Source organism: Corylus avellana, chromosome 8 (assembly GCF_965113065.1).
Source record: "Corylus avellana chromosome 8, dhCorAvel1.hap1.2, whole genome shotgun sequence".
In the NCBI taxonomy this organism is placed as follows: Eukaryota; Viridiplantae; Streptophyta; class Magnoliopsida; order Fagales; family Betulaceae; genus Corylus; species Corylus avellana.
The window spans coordinates 4934282-4953471 of NC_142497.1; the positions used below are offsets into that span (position 1 = coordinate 4934282).

The 19190-nt window shown below is 34.5% G+C and overlaps 2 protein-coding genes and 1 pseudogene across 2 annotated transcripts; all 3 read right to left on the reverse strand.

Moving 5' to 3' along the window:
- Window positions 1-1106: 1106 nt before the first annotated feature.
- Window positions 1107-10404, reverse strand: LOC132162780 (disease resistance-like protein DSC1; annotated as a pseudogene).
- On the reverse strand, window positions 10246-13259 carry LOC132162783 (disease resistance protein RPV1). The gene is made up of 2 exons (XM_088519223.1): window positions 12748-13259; window positions 10246-10333 (listed from the first exon to the last, which is right to left on the reverse strand). Exons 1-2 carry the CDS (start codon window positions 13257-13259, stop codon window positions 10303-10305), a joined length of 543 nt encoding a protein of 180 aa, XP_088375349.1. The 3' UTR covers window positions 10246-10302.
- Window positions 13260-16611: 3352 nt separating this feature from the next.
- On the reverse strand, window positions 16612-18649 carry LOC148584003 (uncharacterized). Its single transcript, XM_088518704.1, has 4 exons — window positions 18547-18649; window positions 17197-17573; window positions 16886-17076; window positions 16612-16789 (listed from the first exon to the last, which is right to left on the reverse strand). Exons 1-4 carry the CDS (start codon window positions 18647-18649, stop codon window positions 16612-16614), a joined length of 849 nt encoding a protein of 282 aa, XP_088374830.1.
- Window positions 18650-19190: the final 541 nt, after the last annotated feature.

Consider the following 19190-nt stretch of genomic DNA (forward strand, 5'->3'; position numbering starts at 1 on the left):
CAAGGAGAAAAGAAATGAAAAAGGATGCATGAAAGTGTCTTTGCTAATGGGAGCTGTCATCACCCATGGAGTCATTCCGGTTACAAGATTGAGATCTTCAATCCTTGTCATCTTGCCTTGAATCAGACTCTGATGTTCCAGAAACAGAAACGGAATCCTCAAGTACGTGGCTCAAGAAAAGACAAACCAGTGAGTTTGTCTGTAAGAAAAGAGGAAAGACAAAATAACCATGAGTTAATGAGTGGATAAACCAATTAAAATTAGCTTTCTGCTACGGCAATAATTCAAAACTTCGCTGAGCTCCCTATGATTTGATATGGAAAATAGCATAAACAAGCAAACATGATGAAGATGAAGAATTTGAATTATATAATAAAATTATAAAAGTTACCAGTGCATCCTGAGCTTTTTGCAGAGCTAGTATTGAAAGCAGGGACCACATTTTCGTTCAGCAGCTACAGCAAAAGGATTTGGTGTGAGATTCTGGGTAGCCGCATGAAAGCTGCCGCACCTTGTGGCATGGGATGATGTTTTGGAGTGATGGAATTAAGGTGATAAAAGGGAAAAATCTGAGAGTAAATTCTTTGTAAATTGGCGCTTGGTGCTGTGTTGTACAATATTTGGAAACAACAAAATGACCTGCGACATGGTAATGTGGTGAGGTCAGAGGAACAGATTTTGAAGCAGATAGATTGGGAAATTCGTACCAGAATTATGGGGGCAGGTTCATTTAAAAAAACCTGAGGAAAACAAGTTTATTTGCTGCAGATGGGGGTTTGTATTGGTTGGTTTAGTTGGCTACTGTATAGGCTTCTGCAGCAGTAGATTCACTATACTCTGTTTTATTCAGATTGTATAGGTGCTTTTGGTTTGGGTTATTTTGCTAGTTTGTTAGAGTTTTAATGGGCTGGTCTCTGCTGTGAGCAGTCGAGCTCCCTTTTGGAGTACTTGTATCTTCGATTTGTTGATCAGTAAGTTAAGCACACACACCCAATGAGTTTTGGCAATTTTTTTTTTTTTCAATATAATGCCGGTCACAGTAAGCAACTAAAAAATCTAATAGAACCACGACTGGGGCTTTTAGCAACAAACTTTCAGAAAGCGGCCTAAGCAACTGAGGAATGGGCTCTAAGACTCACCAAAGAGTGCTGGAACACCACCGAGTACTTCTTTTCTGCTATATTCACAATGAGAACACCAAAGAGCCACCATGGTCCATAGAGACATCTTATCAAACCTAAAGCACAAACGATGAATTTCAATATATGTAAAGGAAAAGCAAAAATTTAAATAACATGGAAGAGGGAAGTTCGTTAGAAATCACCATCAACACCAAAACATTAACAAAATCACCAAATATTAAAATTAAGCCTAAAATCATATAAGAAAGAGAGAGAGAGAGAGAGAGAGAGAGAGAGAGAGAGACCCTTAAATTGTATAATATGGCCATCGACCAGGAGACCTAGCGTATCATAAAGATAAAAAAATTCCTCATAACTTTGAAAATCCAAAACATGTGGAGAAATGCTGTTTAGAACTTGGTAGAACTCTGAAGCATCATGCTGACGGACGACACGTGCCCCACACTTCTTCACCTCTACCTTCAGGTTGCCAGCTGTAATTGAAGCCTTGAGGTAGCCCCTTCCAACCAAATTATTCCTCTCTTTCCCGAACCACTTTGCTGGGATATACACCCAAAATCCACTTGGCCCAACGGAAGAGACTTCAGGGGCACAGAGGACTAAGGATTCTGTAACATCAACTTCATTGGCTTGAAATTGACAAACAAAGTGGGAAAAATTAGGATCACTGTCATCAAATATTGTAGAATTCGAATTCCCATGCTCATTGACCTTGAGTTTTCTTCTCTTTCTTGGGTAAGTGTGAGGCTCATGAAATTGGTAAACAATAAAAAGAGCATACCCCTTCCACTCATATGAATCATAATCCCTGTCCACATCTATATGCATTTGAATTGTTCCAAACGAATTAGTGCTTTTACTGTTGAACCACTTTGGGATTCCATATCCCAGCAGCGCTGGGCCACATGCTACCACAGTACCAAAACGTTGGCTCTGCAAAATAAAAACCAAAAAGAGAAAGATGTTAAGCTATTAAGAAACAATATAGCTTAATTTTGTGTGTTAAAAAAGAGATCACTATATAAGAGACTCACACTTTCTTTACTCCATAAAGGACTTCGTGGATGCAGATGGAGGATCTTGAATGGTTTTCCATCATAATCAATATAAGCTTGTACAAGAGAGCAATCAATGCTCCTTTATTTTTCATTTGAAGTCCTCCACAGGTCCATTTGCTTATAAAACAACTCCAACGATGGACAATTTCTTACACGCGTGGAATGTAAACCCGATGGAAGCTTCGGCAATGCTTGAAGCCAACTACAATCTTCCAACTCAAGTTGACAAAGATCAGAGTGTTGAGCCACACTATCTGGTATTCCCGTAAATTTGTTCCCGCTTAGGTTTAAAGAACGAAGGGAGAATAAGCAACCAAGATCATTGGGATCCCTCCATCCAATAGATTGCAATAACTCAGATCTAGTGTATTACGTAGTCTATTCACTATCACTCTCCTTGCCCCATACTCATTGCATATATTTATTTCTCTTTCCATTAGGATCTCAGAAATAAGTTGTTTTTGTAGATTTAGTAGACTATGAGATCTAGTTTCTTATCTGATACCAACTGCATTAAAGCAACTAGCTTCAAATTGATGAGAAACTCTTTCATAAATGGCTTTTGACAGAGTTGTCTTCCAATTCCTCCCATCCCACAAATCCCTAAAAATGGAACGACATCCAATCCTATACTAAGTAAGGTCTTAATTTCCTCCACACGGGATTCTATTCCAACATAACCATTGGAAACAATTGAGAAGTTACAAGTCAATCCACAGAGTATCCTTTCTACTAATTTCTTTGACAAAGATTGATTCCTGCCTGTAAGAAAGATAGATCAACTATAGCCATAGAGAAAAAAAATGCTGAATAAGTTAAAATGTTAGGCTGCATTCTTAATTCTTAATTTTAGTAGGTCCTTTAATTATTTGTATGCTTCTTGTATTCCCTTTTTCATAGTCATTTTTTTTTCTTTAATCTTCACAATTATAAGATAAAGATATCACAAATAGACCAATTAAATATATTTACTACATAATGCTGCTTCTGTTAATTGAAGCAATAATTCTGCACGAAATTTAAATTTGTGAGCTAAAAAGAACAAGACTTGGTGTAATGGTCATGGTTGTGGATGGTTAATTAGAAATGCCAATAGCATTTTAATCCAATATTTATGGATTTCAACTCCCCCAAATAATATTGTTTATTCATAACATGTACGTAATTTGACCATGTTACGTACAATTTTTTATGTGATTTTTATTTATTTTTTGTGATAAATTTCTTTATTATGTTAATTTTATCTTCATCACATTGTTAGAATATAATATTTTCCGTATATTTCATATTTAATTGATATTAAAATATTATCTATTTAAGGGTGTATTGTAATCAAATATTGAAATTGTAATAAAAAATCAAGAATCTAAATCATTTTTATTTTTTTAACTTCTTCATATCATCGTTGCTTGTGGTACTTTTTCTACAAAATCTGAGTTTTTATGATGATGATAACGCCAATATGTTACCTATCTATCATGTAGATGCCATCCCGAGATATTGCCCATTTCTCTCAAAGCAACTCTCCAGTTTCGCATCATCTCAATGTCGACCTTGGGTTTTTTCTTTCTCACAGAAGCTTCATGTTTAGCAAAAGCTTCTGCAAAAGTTCAATTTACCACCTTATTATTTGCGATGTCTCTTCAATTTTTCAATTTTGTTAATAATGTACCTTACCAACAAATTGCAATTTTGTATAGTAACGACTACAGCAAATACGAAAAAGCAGAGCCAGGCCGAAATTTAAATGCAATGGTCCAATGAATGAACTGACCAGCATGTTGAAATTGGGTGAAATCCTAACAACGGGCTTGGTTCAATGTGCTCATCATCCAAGGCACATGGGCTATTTCTTGAATATGAGGAGATTAATTTAAGCTGCTCGTTAGTTTATTTTCTTTTCCTTTGACAAGAAAAAAGAAATTCATGTCATTTTTCCTATGCTTAGGATTAGGATCTCTTACAATTTAAAAAATAAAATTTGTAAATTCTCAAGATACAAAAATAGGTAATTCATCAAATGACCGACCATTGATATAGTATTCTTGCTCAAGTGTTTTCGCTGATTAAATTTGGAAGCGAGATCCAGTGAAAGAGATGTATATAATCGTAAAATTGTATATATTATTTACGATTCCAGAATCACCAATACTACACATCTTCTTGCAAGACTTTCCAATCAACAGAGCATTACTAGCATCATAGCTTGTTTTATTGTTCAGACCAGATTTCCTAGATCCTGAATTAGTTAGATCCATTCCATTAACTTTTGCAAAATCTTCATCCAATTCTACTTCAGTGGGCTTGATCTTGATCATCTTCATTCCGTTATGATTATCCTTCTCCACATGTGAGAAAGAGGGATGATATTCACATATGTGAGAAAGAGGGATGGGGACAAAGTTTTCCTCCAAACTGGGTTGGAGGAATTTCCTTCAATCTAATATATAAAAGTAACATGTATTTCTTGAACATATGAGATGCACATATTTTTTTTAATAACAGGGATAAAGTTGGAATAAATTTTATTAAAAATTCATGTGCATCTCACATGTTATTAAAAGAAGGGACACATGTCAGTTTTATAGACTAGGTTAAAGGAAATTCATCTGGAGGAAAACTTTGTCCGAGGGATGGGGTTAAAGGAACCAACATTTTTGTTGCTACCAATAATATCCAAGCTTGTATGTATTTGACCATTTTTTTTTTTTGAATAAATCTTGTCTCATTGTAATACCAATAAACATCTAGAGCTAAACACTCTAAATGGAAAGAGCAGAATGCGCTAAAACGACAATATTTGAAATACAGTTGGAAATTTCCTCTATCCAAATACAATCCATTTGATTCCTAACTACTTGCTTGGCTAGTCCATGTGCCGCTTGATTCGCATCCCTTTTAGTATGCATGACCATCCAACTCCTTCTAGAGTTTAGAACCACCCTAATATCTGCCACAATTTGTCCATGAGCGCACCAATTCCAAGCTAAGGCAAGAATATCTTGGACCACAATCAAAGAATCACCTTCTAGAACCACGTTATGCAAGCCCAAATCACAACAAAATTCAGCAGCTCGTAATACTCCAACTGCTTCCGCTATTGCTGAGGGATGTAAACAGTTTAAAGTTTAGCTCAGTGCAGCATGTATTAATCCTTTATGATCCCTCACAATAACACCCAAACCCATACAATTGATTTTAGTATCAAGAGCCACATCCCAATTCACTTTAAATCTTCCAAAAACTGGTGGTTTCCATGACAGGAGCCTCCACCCCACCATTCACATTACTTCCCTGCACACACGGATTCCCTTGAAATTGTAAGAGTAAATACCCCTCCATGCACTACTACATTACGTCTCATCCAAACTTTCTTTGCTAAAACCGCAAAAATGCAGACTTCCTCCTTACAACACCAAATCACAAGTAAAAGCAAAATAAAACAAAACAAGAGACAATTTTATGAATAAAGCTTCCTTTTACTTATTTCCAGAATCATAGCAATTAACTCATGAAGCAGAAACTGAATCTAGACAAAATGAGAAGATACAAAAGGGTAATTGAGAATGACTACACAAATTAAGGGCCCGAGAGGCCACATTATAACAGATGGTTTGGAGGGTTGCAATGCAATTCCCCTTGTTACGTCTACAAATGCTCTCTCTAATGATGCTAAGCAAGCAAGGAACAACTCTGAGTTCTCCCATTTGTTCAATGGCCTTCTGAAGGCTTGAGAGTATTGAAAGGATAGCCAACAACTCTTCAGAATCAAGGAGAAAAGAAATGAACAAAGATACGTGAAAGTGTATCTGCTAATGGGAGTCCTCCATAGAGTCATTCCGATTACAAGATTGAGATCTTAAATCCTTGTCATCTTCCTTTGACTCAGACTTTGATGATCCAGAAACCAAAACAGAATCCTCAAGTGCCTCAAGAAAAGACAAACCAGTAAATTTGACTGTAAGAAAAGAGGAAAGACAAAATAACCATGAATTAATGAGTGGATAAACCAAACAAAAATTACATAATACACTCCTAAATAAGGTAATATAAGACCTTTTTTCTTCTCTCTTATTATTATTGTTTTTTTTTTTTTTTTAAGTAATGAATTGTGCAGACAAAAAATAAAATCAGCATCAGCCCTTCACACGTTTGGATCCAACAAAAGCTTTTTTTGACAAACATGCAAGTATCCTATGGTGTCAAGGACCGTTCTTAACATCACCTTGCTAAACACAAATAAATAACTCAAACCTACAAGCTTTCTTCTGCCATTGAAATAATTCAAAACTTTGCTGAGCTCCCTATGATTTGATATGGAAAATAGCATAAACAAGCAAACATAATGAAGATGAAAAATTTAACTTATATATTAAGAATATAAAAGTTACCAGTACGACACGCATGATAGAGTCCCAAGAAGTGGGGCTTCAAATTATTTAATAAGCGGAGAATTTACTCGTCGGCAAAAAGTTGAACTCTGCAACAATTCCAATATATCCTCCGGAGTAAATTGACCTTGCATGCTATCAGCAATAGAACTCGTAAATTGGAGTATGAAGGTAAAGTACTAATGGAAATAGGAACTCCAGACTATTGTATACCTCATGTAAGTAAAATGCTAAATGGTGTGCAAATGGCACCGTGCGGATGAATGGCATTATCAAATCAAGTTTCAAAATATCACTTAGTCCCAGCCTAGCCAACAAAAGAAAAGACAAAATTAAATCCATATGTTAAGAAAAAGTAAAAATACATAAAGTATGACAACAACCTACTTCACCATGTACCCACATTAAGTTATTCACATATCCTATTTTCTGGTTTTCCAAAAATTTAACCTAATTACACTACCATATCAGTAAACAAGAAGCCGGCCAATATAAATGATCTGGCCAACAAGGCATACCATAGAAAACCAACATCCTTCAATTACCTTTATAAATCTACTACCACCATGTCATACTCTTTCAGTATAAATCACTAATTTTAACTATCTTGAATCGTATGGCATAAGGGATTATGATGACAAGAGTTTTTTGTGATCCGTAAGTTAGGCACACACACCAAATGAGTTTTGACAATCTTTTTGTCAATGCACTACCGGTCACACTAAGCAACAAAAAAATATTATAGAACCATGGCTATTGACGGGGGATTTTTGCAACAAGCTTTCAGAAAGCGGCCCAAGCAACTGATGAATGGCATCTAAGACTCACAAAATGACGGGTTTTTGGCAACAAGCTTTGAGGAAGTGGCTTAAGCAACAGAGGAATGGCATCTAAAGGCTCACCAAAGAGTGCAAGAACACCGCCAAACCCCCCTCATATCTGCTTTATTCACAATAAGAACAAAAAACCACCATAGAGACATTTTATCAAACACCACGTACTAATGCTGAATTTCACGCTATGTAAAAGAAAACTAAGAAAGTACATAACATGGAACCAAGGAAGTTTATTGAGCTGGTTCGAGAAATTTGACAATAATAAATAAAATAAACAAAGCAAGAATTTACAGAGAGAAATATGACTTTGAAAAATCAGAATATTATCATTGTCTTAAATCTAAGAAAACTTAAAATACTTTGAATTCCTAGAAACTTTGTCAGAAAAGAAACAGAAAGAAACGAATGAAGAAAGAGGAAAAATAGCAACACAAACCCATATCACCATCAACACCAAAACAAGAACAAAATTACCAAATATCAAAATTAAGCCTACAGTCAAATAGGAGAGAGAGAGAGAGAGAGAGAGAGAGAGATTAATGGGTAAAATTAGAAACGCACCTCTAAAACTCTTGTACAGTGTCGAAGTTGTAGAGCTGCGGAGTGAGGTGGCTCTGTACGTGTTCGCTCGTCATTCGTGCGCTATTCTTCTCCTTTTCTTTGTCGGTTCGCGTCTAATCCTCTGGGATGGAAACGTCAACATTTTTTGTTTTATCTTAATGCCCATTGACCTGTTTCTTATGAGGCGAATTTTTATCCTCTGACAATTAACCGACTCAATTCATCCAGATGCTACAACATTAGATTTAATTGGGCCTTTGACCAAGAGATTTGGCCCAAATGACTTGCACAAACGAGAAAAATCTTCGAAACCCAAAGCACGTGGAGAAATGGTGTTGAGCACTTGGTACAACTCGGAAGCATCATTCTTATAACGTACTAAACGTGCCCCACACTCCTTTACCTCAACATTCAGGCTGTCTGTTGTAATTGAAGCCTTAAGGGATCGAAATCTAGTAAAGAAACTTATCGGTTCGAACCACGAAAATGGTATATACACCCAAAATCCGTTTGGCCCAACAGAAGGGACTCCAGGGGCACAAAAGACTAACGGTTTTGTAACATCAACTCCATCGTCTTGAAAATGACAAACAAAGTTGGGTAAATTACTATTACTGCCATCAAATATTGTTGTAGAATTCGAATTCCCCTTCCGCTCATCGACCTTGAGTTTTCTTCTCTTTCTTGGATGAGTAGTGTGAGGCTCATGAAATTCATAAACAATAAAAACAGCATACCCCTTCCAGTGCGTATATGAGCCCAAATATGAATGTAATTGAATTGTTCCAAACAAATTAGTGCTTTTAATGTTGAACCACTCTGGGATTCCTGATCCCACCAACGCAGGGCCGCATGCTATAGGAGAAAAATCTTGGTGCTGTAAAATAAAAACCAAAGAGAAAAAGATGTTAAAGCTATTACAAAACAATATTATAACTTAATTAATTTAGTGTGTTAAAAAAGAGACTCACACTTTCTGTACTCCATAAATGACTTCGCGGATGCAGATGGAGGATTTTGAAGGGATTTCCATCATAATCAAAATAAGCTTGTACAACAGAGCAATCAATGCTCCTTAATTTTTCATTTGAACTCCTCCACATCTCCATTTGCTTATTATAAAATGACTCCAGCAATGGACAATTTTCTACACTCAAGGCTTCTAATCCCAATGGAAGATTCGGCAATACTTGAAGCCAACTACAATCATCCAAGTCAAGCTGATGAAGATTTAAAAGTTGAGCCACACTATCTGGTATTCTTGTAAATTTGTTCCCACTCAAATTTAAATAATAAAGGCAGGATAAGCAACTAAGATCATTGGGGATCGCTCCATCTGATAGATTGCAATAAGTCAAACTTAGTGCTATTAAAGAGCTTAAACATGAGAATGAATTTGGGAGCAAAAGACTTATCATGGGATCTGGTCCACTACCTATCGGAAATTCCCTTGTAGCACTTCCACCTACATAAAGGCACTTTAGACATTTCATGCCACTGAACAAGTTCTTTGGGATTTTCTCTAGTCTTGAGCAATCAGATATATCGAGAATTTTAAGAGACGACAACCTCTTAAATGATAGTGGTATCTTTTTTATGGCAGTCTCATTCAAAGAAAGATATTGCAAAGATGTCATATTACCCACATTATCTGAAATTTTGTTGAGTCTTGAACAGCCAGAAAGATTAAGACGTTTAAGAGATTCCAAGCTGATCATCTCGTCTGGAAGTCTCTTGAGATGTTTGCAATTCATTAGATTCAACCCTTTAAGCCGTCTTAGAAATCCAATGGATCGGTGGACCTTGGACAGATTTGTACAATATGAAAGCTTTAGTTCCTCAAGATTTGGGACTCCGCTCAAATTTGGTGTCTCGATCAAGTTTTGAGACTTACTTAGGTCAATGAGTTTCAATTTGTCAAAACTCTGTTATAGAAGACCGATGAATAGTTAGATAAAATGAAGAAGAGTAAAAGGACTACGAAGAATAAGAATAAATTAAATTTGCATAAGCCAAAATCTTACATTCCCTCCAACCCATAGTTGCTTGATGCAGCTCTCATGCATTATGAGCTCAACAAGATTGTCTGATTGGAAATTGGTCGGCAAGGATTCTAAAGGATATTGCCACCATTCCATAACGCATAACTCATTGCTTAGCATGAAATTCGAAGCATCTCCATGCCATTCCAGATTAGTGCATAAATTATCATGATATGCATAGAAGTAATGACAGCGAATCTGAAGCAATTTCAATTTTTTCATCTTTGAGAAGGCTTCAAACTTTAGTTGCTCCGGTTTCTTTAAAGGTAAGTTTAGGACGATACCTTTAACCGCATCAGTTCCCTAATAACAAACAAAAATGAAATTAGTATGATGGAAATATTTGGAAATTAATACTTGGGAGAATTACTATAAAAAATGTACTTCTCTATGTTTATGTCTAATCCACTTACAGTATCATTTTTCAATACGTCAATGACATCCTTATCATGATATAATCTACTACGTTTGCCAGGCTCTGCAGACTCATCATGAACTATTTTTTGACCCATTTTTTGTAACAAATCATGCATCTTCAATGTTTCGAACTTTGAGATGGTTATAAGAGATTTGTCCACAAGAACTTTGATATTGATGTTCGGATGGTAACCCAAACCTTTTAGTTTGTGTATGATGCTACCCATATGTGCTCCATTGAAGAAGAATGCAATATCTAAAAACATCTGTTTCTCCAGAGGCTCCAATCCATCAAAACTTATTTTAAGTTTATCCAAAATTTTTGCGTTAGGATTTTCTTTTAGGAAATCCCTCGCACTTTCCCATTCATCAATGTTTCTGCCAAATAAGAAGGAACCAAAAACTTCAAGAGCTAAAGGAAGGCCTTGAGCGTAATTCACAACTTCCTTAGACAATTCCACATAATTTTCTTCGGGATGGGATTTCTTGAAGGCTTTCCTACTAAAGAGCTGTAAAGCTTCATTATTATTCATCTTCTTTACCTTATAGGTGTCATTCACAACTCTATTTAGCAAATGATGATCTCTACTTGTTATAAGGATCCTACTTCCTCGACCAAACCAATCATGGCTCCCTACTAATGCGTTTAGTTGTTCTTCTCCATCCACATTGTCAAGAACAATAAAAACCTTTTTACTTTGTAGTCTGCTCATTATCACTCTGCTTGCCCCATAGTCATTCCATATATTTATTTCTCTTTCCATGAGGATCTCAAAAATAAGTTGTTTTTGTAAATAAAGTAAACCATGAGTTATGGTTTCTTCTCTAATATTAGCAATATAGCAACTAGCTTCAAATTGATGAGACACCCTTTCATAAATGAATTTTGACATGGTTGTCTTCCCAATTCCACCCATCCCATGAATCCCCAAAAAGAGAACATCATCCAACCCTATACAAAGTTTGCTCATAATTTCCTCCGCACGGGATTCTATTCCAACAAGACCCTTGGAAACATTTGAGAAGTTAACCAATCCTCTAAATATCGTTCTACTAATTTCTTCAACAACTTTTGATTCGTGAGTACTGTAGAAAAGATAGGACATCAGTATAACCATAGATCGAGAGACATATGTTTAATCATGTACAATGGTTAGCTTCATTTAACAAATAAATGAGAATTCTTAATTTATAATGTATCACCATAATTAAGATTTAATTTGCTTGGACGGTCTAATAAAGAATCGTGTTTTTTTTTTTTTTTTTTTTTTTTTTTTTTTTTCTCACTTGACTATAAAAAGTTTGCAATGTCACATTTTCATTGGGTTTTTTTGTTAATTCCTAATGAAGGATGCCAAAATACCCAAAATAAACATTTTTATAGTAAAATAAAAAAAAAAAATAAGTTGATGCCAACTAGGCTAACCAATGGCCAAGCTGTGGGTTCTGTTTTTTTTTTTTTTTTTAAGAAATATTAAATACAGGATTATAAGGGACATTTCACATATATTCCGTCTAATTTAACCCTAAATTTAGAGAATTTCACATATACTAAATTGAGAATTTTCAAAATTTAGAGAAATGATTGCAAATGCATTGAAAGTTTAGGAGGTTAAATGAAGTCTCCCCTTAAATTATTTGTATGCTTCTTGTATTCCCCTTTTCGAAGTCTTTCTTTTCTTTTATCTTCACAATAAGAAAAAGATATCACAAATAGACCAATTAAATACATTTACTAGATATAATCTGCTTTTTTTAATCAAAGCAATTCTGCACCAACTGTAAATTTGTGAGACAATGATAGAGGTTAAAAAGACTATTCATTGTCAACAAATCGTAAGGAATTAATGGTGTAAATGATCATCATGGTTGTACGTGTATGATTAATTAGAAATGGCAATAGCATTTTAATCCAAAATTTATGGTTTTCAACTCCCCCAAATATTGTTTATTAGTAAGATGTAATTTGATCATGTCACAACTTTGATGTGATTCTTGATTTGTTATGAGTATTGTCTAAATTTTTTATTCTAAATTTCTTTATCATGATAATTTATTTTAGCGACATCATCATATATCTAAATTATTTTTATTTTTTATTCTTTAGGTCTTTATTGCTTGTGGTACTTTTTCTACAAAATCTGTGAGTTTTTATGATGATATGATGATGCCAATAATATATGATTTAGCTAGACCCAAAAGAAAAAGAAAAGGCAACAAAAAAAGGGAAATAAAGATGCTTCTATCACTACAAAAATACAAACAGAAAGAATTAGAAAAGACTAATTATTTAATGTTACCTATCATGTACATGCCATCCGGAGATATTGCCCACTTCTCTCAAAGCAGCTCTCCACATTTGCATCTCATTGATGTCAATCTTGGGATCTTTTTCTTTTTTATGCCTACCAAAAGCTTTTGCAAAAGTCCCCTTCTCTTTTCGTACGTGGGAAGGATCCATGTGGTAGAAAATAGGCAAAACTTCCAGCCCCGAGTATTTCATGCATTCGACGATCTTGGTAAGTTCAATGAGGCACCATCTAGAGGAAGCGTAGTTTGGAGAGATAACAACAATCGCATACATGGATTCTTGTATTGCTTTTATGAGCTCCTTAGAAATTGTTTTTCCTCGCTCAAGCTTTTCATCGTCTCTAAACACGATAATGCCTTTTTGAACCAAAGCCGTATATAAATGGTCTGTAAAACTCTTGCGAGTGTCTTTACCGTAGAAACTGAGAAAAACATCGTATCTCCGAGGATGTGTTGAAGAAGAAGAAGACAAAGAGACTATCTGAGTGCTCGTGGACGCCATCGATCGGAGACTTAAAAGATTGTTTAATAATGGAATATTAGTACGTAGTTTGCAGATTTCAAGAATTAGGCTTCATCAGTTTATCTTAACAAGAAGGCTCTGCCCTCTGGGTATTGTTATATATGCAAGGCTTTAATTCCGCGTTGTGAAAAAGCGGTCAACATGAGGAAACTTCCACGAAAGTAGAAGGAAATGTCGTTGAAAGTTGGATTGGGGGTCCACCAATGAAGGTAATTTGGCGTACGTGAAGTTTCATGGAAATTCGAAGTTCGCACTGTACCTAACTTGGCTACCTACCATGCTTTGCTTATATTTTAGTTATATACTACACATAATTAATATTAATACTTTTTTTTTTAAAAAAAAAAAATTAAAGTAGGATGACACAATATTGTTTTATGTGATTGTGATGATCTTCAGTCTCATGTTAGGCTCATAGTAGATGTTAGGACATTAACTTCAACATTTTTTTCTACTTTCCTTCTATTTTTGGAGCATTTTCAGCAGAAATATGCAAAATAGCTACTAAAAAGGTATAATTTTTTACTTTAACTACTTATTTTTTCATGCACACTCCAATAAATTCTCTATTCTACTATCTATTTTCTTTAAATATTATTTTGTGCGTGAACAAGTGAAAGAAAGAGGAGGAGAGAGAGTAAAAGGAAGAAATGAAGAGAAAAATAATAATAAACAAAGTTTATAGTGTGAATAGTGAATAGGTTAATCAGCCTATTTACTATTCATACTAAAAGGAAAAACTGCAAAATAGTTATTTTGCTAGAAAGGAAAAAAGGTTAATCGTAGTCAAATCTAACTATTATAAAGAATTTGCACATTCTTTTGTAGATACTCTTAGAAGAAAGTCAGTCTCATGTTTAGGCTATTAGTAGATCTTGTGTAATTACTCAGATAAACTGTTTTTTTTTTATTATTTTATTATTTTTTATTTAACAATGAGACCAGAGTTACACGGACAATTACAAATAAAATTGGGTGACTTTCCAACAACAAAACCTAAACGAAAAAGTTAATATAGAAATGATAATAGAAACAAACGGTAGACAATGGATCCACAAAGGATCCAAGCCTCGCACAAAGCAACATAGAAAGGCAAAAAATTATTATTATTAATATAAATATTTTTTTTAAAGTAGGATAACAAATTGTTTTATGTGATCGAAGGGAAAATTACTTGGAAGTTGCAATGTCCCTTAGCTTCAAGCAATTCCCCAGCTTTCGGGGTTGTGAAAAAGCGGTCAACATGAAGGTAAGTTGGAGGTTACAATTAAATTAAGCAATAAAAGAAAGTTGTCTTCATATTGCTTTTGTGTAGCTTTTTTTATTATTATTTATATATATATTTTTTTAAATATGGAATGAAAATGAAATTTTACGAGCATAAAGCTCTTATAACACAGAACATAAAACTCTGAAAATATGCTTCAAGTTTCTCCTAACCCATGTACAATTGCATTTAAGGAACAAATATACTTTGTGCTGACTAAATCTAGGACATGAGATTGCTTTTGTGTAGTTGGTCTGCTTCTTTTCTTTGCAGAGATGTTCATCATTGCCAACGGGTGAGGTTTTTTATTGAAAAATGTTAGGCTTACCAATAAAGTTTTAAAAAAACAATTTACAATATGATGTGTCACAATATGATTGAGTTTTTCAAAAGTTGAATTTATCTCATTTTTAATCGTATTGTGCCACGTCATGTTTTTATTAGATGAGAGAGAATCATATGTATTTTTTTATTAGTATTTGTTATGAATTTGTTAAATTCCAGTAATAAAAAACCCAATTCTAGCTTGATCTCCACTTCTACCTTGATTACCTGTCTTACAATATTTTCAAAATATATTTTTTGTATTTGCTCAACTGATTTATATTTTCTGATTTTATTATGTACCTAATATTATTCATTAATTATTTAATTGTATTTTCTATTTTAACAGGCATTATTCAACTATAAATATACCTTTTTTGTACATAGATTGACACACAAAAATACAAAATTCTATTCAAATTTTGATCTATTCCTTTCGCTTTTAAAATTAGTATTAAATTTTAGATAAATCATACGTGAATTTTGATCTAATAGTAATTTTAAAAGTCACGTCAACTTTAGGAGGATAAAAAGATGGTCCAAACATTACTCTAAACCTATTGTCTACATCCTGTATGCTTAAGGTATCTCCTCTTTTATAATCAAATTTCATTAATTACTACATGTCAAAAAAGAATAAAGAAAAACATTGTTACTGATTTGTTGCCCCTGTAATATAAGGTCAAGTGTCTTGAAGCAATTGACCAGTATGTCTAAAGCATGAGTTTTTAAAAGCACTATTGATAAGGGCAAGCAAAGGGCAAAAGGGTATATCAGAGCCATGCAGATGGAAGAATCAAAATTCCAAATTAATGACCCACGCACCAACTACAGGAAATGGATGCAAATTCTACACAATTATATATCAGACCCACAAAAGAGCCCACAACACGCCATGTTTTCTTGCTTTCCCATTCAACACGGTTTTAAGTCTCTTTTCGAGTCTTGTCGTACGTGAAAGGAGAGATAATTATATGTATTTTTTTTTTTTTTTGTTAGTATTTGTTATGAATTGTTAAATTAGAGTACTAAAAAACCCAATTCCTTAGTGACTATCGGTGGAGAGGTTCTTCTGCTTTTTTTTTTTTTTTTTTTTTTTTTTTTTTACTATTTAAAGTAACTTTTCACTATTTCATCCAATTTTTTATCTATCTCACATGTAAATTCACTATTGTATTTATGTGGAACTGATACGAGTTCACAAATTCAATTATGAATTTCTTAGATTTGTGAACAGAGATAATTGAGAGAATAATTCGTAACACTCCTCCTAAAAAAATAAGAGCAAATTAAAAGACTATTTTTTGACCTGAATTTAATAACATACTTTATTTCCATGGTTGTTTCCTTATGATTTAGAAGAATTTTCTCAAATCTAATTTAAAAGTTAACATCTATCCCTTAAAACATGTGAGGAGTACACAGCTTTTTTAACACACTGACAGAGAGACTATGTTAACTCGGTACTTTAACGTCTAAAATCTGCTCGCCGTTCATGAAACAAGGGAAGATAGAGAAGTAATACAAGACAGAAAATCTTTTAATCGCCATTTTTTTTTTTTTTTTTTTTGATGAATAAGCATTTCATTAAAACCAAAGCTCAAAATAGAGCATCACTGAAACACAAATACAACCCCTTACAAAACAAAAAATAGGGGAAAACAAAACCTACAAACCAAACAACTACTCAACACCAAAACAGCCCCTTACAACCCTTACATGTTGAAAACAAGAAACAAACTACAAGCCAACATTACAGAGGATGGCAGAAGGCAAGTTCCACAATGAACACAACAAAAGGTTCTCCCTAGTTCTAGGAAAACCTCTTTTTATAGCAATTCTAGCCCTGATTTCCCAGAAAATCTGCTTCAATAACTGTTCTTCAGTTTTTGGAACACCATCATGTCTAAGTTCATTTCTAGTATGCCAGAGATTATAAACAACAGAACCAAGAACCAATTGACATATCAAGCATTTAAGAGAGTTATTTCCCCACTTGTTGCAACCCAGCTACACAAGTTCATCCCAAATCACAGGAGGCATATCAATTCTACAACGAATCATGCAATATTTCCAAACTCTCGAACTAAAGCTGCATTCAAAGAAAATATGATCACGAGTTTCCAGTTGAGAATGGCAGAAACAACATTGAACCTCACCCTTATAACCCCATTTGAGTAACCTCTCCCCTGTAAGTAGCCTATCCTTCATAGCAAGCCACAAAATAAAAGCCTGCTTAGGAATAGCAAGAGGAAACAAAACTAACTTCCACCAAACAACCTCTACATTCTTCTTTCTAAGAGCTTCCTAAGTCTCTGCACTAACATAGACACCTTTTTTAGAAACAATCCAAACTGGCTTATCAAATTGGCCTAAACAAACTTCAGAAAGCCTAGCTTGAATATCAACTAGAGCTTCTGATCTTGCTGGTCTCCAGAACCAATCTCCATTGCAAATGACAAAAGACAGCTTAGCTTCAATATTACTTTGAGCATCATAAACAGCCCTGAAGCCATATTGCTCTATCAAAACTCCTGCTGGATGCCACAAATCCAGCCACATATGAATGCTATCCCCATTCCCAACTTCAAACTTCAAGAACCTTTTAGCAATAGATCTCAGCTTTAAAATTTTTCTCCAACTCCATGAACAATTCTGAGGAATACCTACACTCCAAAAACTCCTTCTTTTTAATAGATTTTCTCTAACCCAGGCAACCCAAATAGAACCAGACCTAGCAAAAATACTCCAGATATGCCTAAGCATAGAAGTTTGATTCCAAATATCAAGCTTCTTTAAACCCAAACCTCCCTCCTTTTTAGGAAAACAGAGATCAGACCAAGAAACCTTTGCTTTAGCTACACCTTCTTCATTCCCATTCCATAAAAATCTATTGAACTTTTGTTCAATAGCTCTAATAATCTTTTTAGGAAGAATGAAAATATCCATCCAATACACTTGTAAACTATAAAGAACAGAAGATAACAACTGGAGCCTACCTACATAGGAAAGATTCTTGAAAAGCCAAGAATCTATACTGCCAGAAATTTTGCTAAGTAAAGCTCCACAGTCAGCTGCAGAAAGTCTGGACGAAATAAGAGGAACCCAAGATACCTTACAGGGAAATGACCTTCCTTTATCATCAAATCATCCAATAGAATATGCCTCATTCTATCTGAAACTCCAGAATAATAAAGAGAACTCTTAGAAGGATTAGCTTTCAACCCAGACAGATTCTCAAACTCAATAAGAGCAGACTTGATAACTTTAATAGAACTCAAACTAGCTTCTGAAAAATCAAAAGATCATCTGCAAAACACAAATGAGTAAGCTTCATTCTCTCACATTTAGGATGGAATTTAAACCCAGCATTACCACCAGTATGTGCAGCCATAATCCGAGAGAACACCTCCATAGCAAGAACAAACAAGTAAGGAGAAATAGGGTCACCCTGCCTCAGTCCCTTTTTACCTTCAAAATAGCCAACCAAAGTACCATTGACACAAACAGAAAATTTAGGAGATGTAATACGCACCCTGATCCAGCTCAAAAATCTGTTAGAAAAACCAAAAGAGTGAAGGTAATGAAGTATAAAATCCCAATTCACCGAATCATAGGCCTTCATAAGGTCTATTTTCAAAGTACACCTAGGTTTCCCTTTTTCCATATGATAACCCCTCACAAGTTCCTGAGCCAACAGAACATTCTCAGATATATTCCTAGAAGGAATGAAAGCAGATTGGTTCATGCTCACCAAATCACCCAAAAAAGGCAACATCCTATTAGACAAAATTTTAGTAATGCATTTATATATAACATTACAACAAGCAATAGGTCTAAAATCTCCCATGGCGGAAGGATTAACCTTTTTAGGAACCAAGGAAAGAATAGTAGCATTCACTTCCTTAAGCAATAAACTAGAAGTAAAGAAACCTTTAATAGCAGCCACTACCTCCTTACCCACAATAGACCAAGTAGACTTAAAAAAATCTGCAGAAAACCCATTAGGACTAGGGGCTTTATTGGCTTTCATATGAAACAATGTATCTCTTATTTCATCTTCAGAAACCTCTTTTAATCGCCATTGACACTCAGGAAAGGATTTGCAACGAAAGAATTTTATTTTAGTGTAGTCGTTGTCGCTTTACATAGCTAGAGCAAAAGGACCAACTGGCAGAAACTGCATTTGATTACAATCTTGAATCTACGTACTCTTCATTAATTAAGACAATAATATTAGTGATTTACGTATTAACGACCCCAGGAAGTCCATGAAAAGCATCAGCAATGTATTGTGTTTGGCAGAGTATTAAGGATAA